This window comes from Myotis davidii, unplaced genomic scaffold (assembly GCF_000327345.1).
Source record: "Myotis davidii unplaced genomic scaffold, ASM32734v1 scaffold394, whole genome shotgun sequence".
Taxonomy (NCBI): domain Eukaryota; kingdom Metazoa; phylum Chordata; class Mammalia; order Chiroptera; family Vespertilionidae; genus Myotis; species Myotis davidii.
The window spans coordinates 116,416-123,873 of NW_006287548.1; the positions used below are offsets into that span (position 1 = coordinate 116,416).

Sequence of the window (7,458 nt, forward strand, 5' to 3'; positions counted from 1 at the left end):
AGGTAGGATGGGAAGCCATCAGAGAGGTTTTAGTAAGAGGAATGGCATCTTATTTCTGTGTCAAAAAGATCACTTTTGTTGCAATGTTGAAAATCATCCACGGGTGGGGAGAGTGCATAAGTAGAGGCAGGGAGAAAAATTGGCTTTGCAATAAACCAGAAAAGATTATTCTCAAGTGTTTTATTTGTTTTTGTTTTTGCTTTAAAATAATGTTTTTATTGATTTCAGAGTGAGGAAGTGAAATATAGAAACATCAATGAGAGAGATGAACGGGTACCTCCTGCACACCCCCTCGTGGGGGGTGGAATCCGCAACCTGGGCATGTGCCCCGACTGGAAATCACACCGGTGACCTTCTGGTGCATGGGCTGACACTCAACCAACCGAGAGCCACACTGCCGGGCAAACCAGAAAAGATTTAATGGTAACTCGCATCAGGGTGGTAGTGGTGGTGGAGTAGATAATGGTTAAGTTCTGGATATATTTTGAGGATATAGCTGAAAGGATTAGATTGAATGTGACATACTGTACGTGCGACAGGTGGCAAGGATACCCCCGAGGTTCCTGGACTGACCAGCTGGAAGAATGGAACTGTAATGACTATAATAGCAAGAGGAATTCCTCACTGTCCTTCTGAGCCGCACATGCCTGTTAGCCAGCCAAGGAGAGATGCTGAAAAGGCATAATTTGCAAACAACTACTCTATTTACTCCCAACTCAGTCATCTTGGAGGGAAAGTAGCTATTAATAATAAAGGAATGGGCATGGCTGTATCCCAACCATCTTTACAACACTGAAACTTGAATTTCACCAATTTTTCATGTGTCATGAATTATCCTTATTTTGATTTTTGTTGTCAACAAAACCTAAAATATTTACTCTCTGGCTTTTACAGTTTGCTGACTGCTGGTATATATGAAACAAGATGGGACATTAGTTGATAATTTTTAAAGATTGGTAATGGTATGTAAATTGGGTTTCATTATGTTAGTTTACTTTTGTATATGCTTGACATTTTCCATAATAAAACGTTTGAAAAATGCTTAGGCGTACCAACGGCGATCAATCTTAAGAACTATCCCCTGCCCCCTTTAAACACACACACACACACACACACACACACACACACACACACACACCCTGAAAGTTGTATCCTGTAAATGCAGCCGTTTGTCTCTTCTTTTTCTGACAGAGTAAAAACCGTTTTGAAACTTTGGGTAGTGGTAAAAGGAGATTTTTAGGACCCGACGCTCAGCGACGGGGAAAGTACGAGGCATAAAAGCACGTTTAAGGAAACGGATTTTTTGTGGCGTGGAGGGACCGTAGTCTGTTTTTTGACATTTTAGACGACGAGGGCCAAGTCCCCTTTTACAACAAGAAATCCAAACAAAATACACATTAGCTGTCATCGTATTGCCCGCTGCCCTCCGATGATTCCCGGAAATGACGCCATCAGGCCAATGCTACGTCAGCCGGACCCCAGCAGTGCCGGGCGCCGACGTCAGCACGTAGGCGCCCCCCTGCAGGTCCAGGCCTGCGAGAGGACCGACTGGAGCGGCGCCCGCCGCTGGGTTTTCAGGAGACGGCGGGAGTGCGACTGCGCCGGCATTCCGGGGCGGGGCTTCCCTTCCCCCCGCCCCTCCCCAGCATGAGCGACCAATGAACAGCGACTGCCCTGGGGCCGGGGAAATTTTCAGAGGCTGGAATGATTAGCCGAGGGGACAGCCCCGCCCCTGGCCCCTCCCAGCCCTCGCGCCCCGCCTCACGCCGTCGCCGCCCCGCCTCCCTCTCCCGCCCTCCTCCCAGCTGCGGGGTGACACGGGGCTTCGGGTTGGTCAGGGGGCGAGGCAAAGTTAGACCAGGGCCCGAGGCGGCGGCGCCGTCCCCAGCGCGAGCGCGGTGAGGAGGAGCAGGTCGCCGGGGCGAGGGGGCTGCGTGGCAGAAACGTGAGGGCCCGGGCGCTTGGTGGGGGCGAGCTGTGGTCCGAGGGGCGGCTGTGAGGGGGCGAGGTGCACCCGGGTGTGTCCCGGCGCGGTCGGCCGGGCGTGGGCCGCGGGTGGGAGCCGCCGAGCTCTCCTGGCCCCGTTTCCAAAGCTTTTCTTGGCGGCCCGGCCCCCGAGTTTGCCTCCCGTCCGGTTGCCTGGGATGCGAGGAGGAAACGCAAAGCGCTCCGAGAGCACTTGGAGGCTTTCCCGGGGTGTGTTCCTCGCCGGTCGCGCGTGCCCTTTCTTCCGGGACGGGAGCGGCGGGGGCAGGTGGGCAGGTAGCTGTTCACGGTCGGAGGACGGTTCCAGCAACAGACAGACAGACAGACAGACAGACAGGGACGCGCCCCCTGCCCCGCCGCCCGTGACAAACATTTCCAAGTTTAAAAAGAAGCAGACTCGGGAATGCTGAGCGGTTCTGTACGTCAGGAGTACGATCGCTTTTTCTTTATTTACATAGAAAATAGGAGCGGCGACGTCGTGCGCTGTGCATTGTGACTGGGCGCATTTTTCGTCCTGAGCACTCGTCTTGCCGAGTCTGCCCGGGCGGCTTCTGACTCGATATTCCTGGGAGATCATACTGTTAGCTGTCATGTCTCCCTGCAACGCAAGTTTCCGCGAAATTAACTGTAAAGAAAGGCTGCGACTGCTGTCCGTGGGGCGTGAGGCAGATGCCTCTCGCGTCCTGGTAAATCTAGTGTTTGCGCTGCTCTCTTTCCAGCAGGTATTTCCATGCTTCTCTCTCCCGCAGGATTGTGGAGGGACAGCGACCGCCGAGGAGGAGAAGCTGGGTAGCTGCTGAGACGGAGTTTCAGTGACCAGAAGACAGCCCAGGGGTGTCGCGTCTTTTTTGCTGTCCCTGCCGCTTTGAGCTTTACTGTAACAGCTGAAAAACTTGGAAAATAAAATGAGCACGCTGTGGTCTTGAACATCAATTTTTATTTTTTATTGGAGGACACATTAAAAGTGCCAGAGTGACAGCCAGCATGGCATCCAGAGAGAGGCTCTTTGAACTTTGGATGCTTTATTGTACCAAGGTAACTGCTTTCTTCTTCTTCTTTTTTTTATTTGTACGTTTTAAAATACTTGGTTATCAGACTTTGTGACTGGCCCTCTTAGAACTTCATTTCATGGATCATAACCTGTCTGTTGGTCGTTACGACCCACAGTTTAAAAAGACGGATTTGCTGCTTGCCATTTCTGCAGGTTCGGGCACATGCACAGCACTGGCACACTGTTCCAAGCTTGGGGTGTGGTTTTTATTGGATATTTGTCTCCAGTGATCCCCAAATTATATACGTAACATGACGACCTTCAGAGAGAAATGAGGTCTTTTCCTTTTTTGTTTGCTCACTTTCCTCTTTCTCCCACAAGTGGGAGGGGAGAGGGTTTCAGGAGAAGAGCCTTGGACATTTTTCTCCTGGTTAACCTTTCACGTCGTATTAACCAGGTGACTGATGGTCTGGGAACGTCTTTGATTGGAGGCGGTCACTGTGATGGCCGAGATACTCGCACCTGATGAGCACCTCTCCTTCCACCCTCACCGCCATCCCGTGCGATGGGGGTCGTCATTGCCCCCTTTTACCGACGAGAACTAGCTGGTGCTGAAGTTGGGGGGGCTGATGAGGTGCAGAACCGAGCTTGAAGCTCAGCACCGCCTGATTGACGCCCATGGTCTTACCCATGATGACCCCTTACTATTTTTGGTTTTGTCATTCACACAGAATTTTCTTTTCTCTCTCTGCCTTTATGTGGATTTTTTTACACGTTAGCTTTGACTTTAGGGTTATTGGGAGGAGAAGGGTACCACTTTAAGCATCTGCTTCAAGCGAGGAGCTGCAGTACCACCTTGAAGATACTGGAAGGGTCAGAGGAACGGCTTTAATCTACGTTAGTTACTTTAGGTCTCTGTTTTCAAGTCTCAGCTTCCGTTTCTGTTACCCCTTCCGGCTTCTTTTGTATACTTTCAGCTCTTTAATGAACAAGTTATTCTTTAATAAATAATCTCAGTTATCTGTAATATTAAATTTTAGAGGTCACACTGGAATTTTCTTTGACTTTCTGGCTTGGTATATATTTTTGTAAATATATTTTTATTGATTTTAGAGAGGAAGGGAGAGGGAGAGAGGTTGAAACATCAATAATAAGAGAGAATCATTGACCGGCTGCCTCCTACACGCCCCACAGCCTGGGGATTGAGCTCACAACCTGGGCACGTACCCTTGACCGGAATCGAACCCAGGACCCTTCAGTCCACAGGCCAACACTCTATCCACTGAGTCTAACCAGATAGGACTGGTTTGATATTTCTTGCAATTATAGAAGGACATATCCTTTGAAATGTTTAATATGGATTTTTAAAATAGCTTTTAGTCTTGTGTAATTTAATGTCAGAGATGTCTTTTTAAAAATAGACCCCTCTTCCAATAAAAAAGAATCCAAATCACCAGACACTTGAAAATAGTCAGTAACACATTAGCCAAAAATTAAAATGCGTTTTAGTATGAATGCCTAGTAGTTTGAAAATGATTTTATTTAAAAATACCTCAAACTTATTAGGCTTTACTGTTTTCTGGATGACAAAAGGCAAATGGGGTTATATTGTCTTATTAATTAGTTATGTTGTTTCTAGGTTGAGTTCATGTTTTATTTATGTGACACTGCTAATTGAAAAAATAGTATAGTTCGTTGGCATACACAGAATTTTGTTCTTAATGACGCTTAATATAAAGATGAACCCTTCTGTTCATTAAAATCTAAGTAAATAGTGAAGCCCTGTCAGTCAAATTTTGAAGCTATTCTTGGACAGGAATATAAGTCCCATTTTTCTGTTTAAGATTTAAATCACTTGTGCACTTAAGATTTAAAAATCTTTTCAAGTGTTTTTAAAAATTGTTATTTAATACAATGGTTTTATGTTTCACTAGCTCATGAGTAAGCTACTTGTAAGCTAGACAACAACATTCTTTCCCACAAACACCTTGACTTCAAGTAGCTTTCAAATGTACTTCATAAATTTAACACTTCTGCTCCGTGGTGAGGATGATTACCATATATGCAGTTCTCTATACTTTCTCTCTAGCTTTATTGCTCTCCCTCTAGCACATCCGTGGGCAAACTACGGCCTGCTGGCCGGATCCATTTGAAATGAATAAAACTAAAAAAAAAAAAAAAAAAAGACCGGACCCTTTTATGTAATGATGTTTACTTTGAATTTATGTTAGTTCACACAAACACTCCATCCATGCTTTTGTTCCGGCTTTCTGGTTCAGTTTAAGAACCCATTGTGGCCCTCAAGTCAAAAAGTTTGCCCACCCCTGCTAGCATATAGCCCTTCAAGCCAGCTGACTTTTTTTTCACCTATAAAGACCTTTTTAAATCTTTGATGGGTTTTCGGACTATTTCAGGACTGCTTGCATTTTCTTTTAACTCAAATCCAACATGGAGCTATTTCTGGGCTTGCAATTGTGGAGTCTAGTTTTGGTTCTGCTGGTGTTTTGTTTTGTGAACTTGAACAAGACTTACTTCTTTGGGTCTCAGTTTTCTCTTTTGTCAATTAGTAATAGTGTGTGTACAAGGAGAATGCTTGTCTAACTCACCATTAAGATTTTAGTTCATTTGTTTTGACCTCTGAGGGACATAGACTTCTATTGTCCTTATTCTATGAGTTATCATACAGAACTTTTTAGTCCATTTTTCGTTTTTAATCTTTTATTATGGAAAATTTCAGGCAGTTAGAAATAGAGAAGATACTGTAGTGAACCCTTTTATATCTGTCAGTAATTACAATTTACTGGAGGCCCAATACACGAAATTTGTGCAGGGGGCTCGGCCCTCACAGCCTCGGCCAGCTTTCGCAGCCCCGGCTTGCCCTCACAGCCCCGGCTTCATCCAGAAGGTCGTCTGGAATGTCGTCCAGACGGTAGTTCTGCTGTTCGGTCTAATTGGCATATTAGCTCTTTATTATATAGGATTTTCAATGATGTTTCATCTATAACCTTACACTCACTACACCATCTCTACCCCTGAATTATTTTGAAGCAAATTCCAGATAACAAACGATCTTAGCCATAAAGATTTTAAGAATCTATCTATTTATATATATATAAAAGGCCAAGTGACTGTTCAACTGTCCGACCCGCCAGTAGGTATGACACACACTGACTACCAGGTGGGCAGACGCTCAACACAGGAGCTGCCCATCTGCGGTGACTTGGCAGTGGTGGTTCTCAGGTGACGCACCGAGGAACCAGAGAGGAGGGAGCCCGATTCCGGGGTGTGTCACCAGAGAACCTCCCTCTTGCAATCCGGGACCCCTCGAGGGATGTCAGAGAGCCGGTTTCAGCCCTATCCCCACAAGCCAGGCCTGCCAGAGAAACCCAGCCCACTCCGCAGAGCCCTTAGAGCCACGGTGTCACCCCAGGTGCAGCCTGCCTGGGAGGGACAACAGGAGGTTGACACCAGGGCGTGTCCAGCGTGTCTTGCCCAGACCTGCCCTGCCGGCCACCTTCTAATTATTTTCCTTTCGATGTGCACAAATCCGTGCACCAGGACAGTAGTTTATAAAATAAGAACTCTTAAAAACATAATCACAATATAATAATTCTTTAAATCAAATATTTGGTCAGTGTTCAAACTTTCGTGGTAGTATCATAAATGTTTTTATTTATTTTTTCCTGTTTGACCCAATATTTCTACAAACTATACACGTACTTTGTTGAAAATATCTGTTCAGTTTTTAATCTATACATTGCCCCTCACTATACTTCATATTTTTATTCCTTCTATATGTTGAAGAAACCAGGTTTTAACATTAGCGCTTTTCTCAGTTTGGGTTTTCTGGTCAAATTTCCTTGATTTAAATTATTATTCCTTTCTACTGGTGTCTGCAAACTGGGATATCTAGAGGCTTGATTGATTCACATTCTATTTGGTGGGGGGAGGCTAAATTAATTTATGACCATCTTGGTTATCAGTGGGTTTTGCTTACATGCACTAATTATTTTGTTAGGAGTTTGCAAAGCTGTGACATCTAATCTGTCATTTCTATATTTATTAGTAGCACATATATCGAGAAATGCCCCTCATCAGTTATTTTTTTTAATTGTTTTATTGCTTAAAGTATTACAAAGGGTATTACATATAGACACTGGGGCTGGATAATTGACATTACCAGTACTGGTTACCTTAAGAACCATTACCTGTCAATTCCAAGGTCTCAACGTAGCAGGCAATAGTGTTCATTGTACACAAGTGTTATCAAACTAGTAAGTAAAGTCTGGTAGTAAAGATTTTCTCTAAATTAAAACTCACACTCATAGTAAATGGAACTTAAATGTCATGGCTTTTCTTTATTTATTTTGAATTGAGGAGGAAGAAAAGATTTGCTTACATAGCAAACCCCTCTGAAAACTTTCCTTTTATGTGCTCCAGAGAGTTAACAGTATACTTACATTCTGCAAAGAAATGATTTG

General features: G+C 44.8%; 1 protein-coding gene and 1 long non-coding RNA gene across 3 annotated transcripts in view; both read left to right on the forward strand.

Annotated features, from left to right (window-relative positions):
• The first annotated feature begins 316 nt into the window (after positions 1 to 316).
• Positions 317 to 1,041, forward strand: LOC107182414. The gene is made up of 2 exons (XR_001513133.1): positions 317 to 423; positions 540 to 1,041. It is a non-coding gene; the product is annotated as an uncharacterized LOC107182414 (long non-coding RNA).
• Positions 1,042 to 1,793: 752 nt separating this feature from the next.
• NBEAL1 (neurobeachin like 1) overlaps positions 1,794 to 7,458 on the forward strand; it is a 116,023-nt gene continuing 110,358 nt past the window's right edge. For both annotated transcript variants that reach the window (XM_006759395.2, XM_015561106.1), the window contains exons 1-2: positions 1,794 to 1,898; positions 2,736 to 3,021. In XM_006759395.2, the coding sequence (XP_006759458.1) occupies positions 2,971 to 3,021 (51 nt within the window). In that variant the 5' untranslated portion in view covers positions 1,794 to 1,898; positions 2,736 to 2,970. The remainder of the gene's footprint in view (positions 1,899 to 2,735; positions 3,022 to 7,458) is intronic.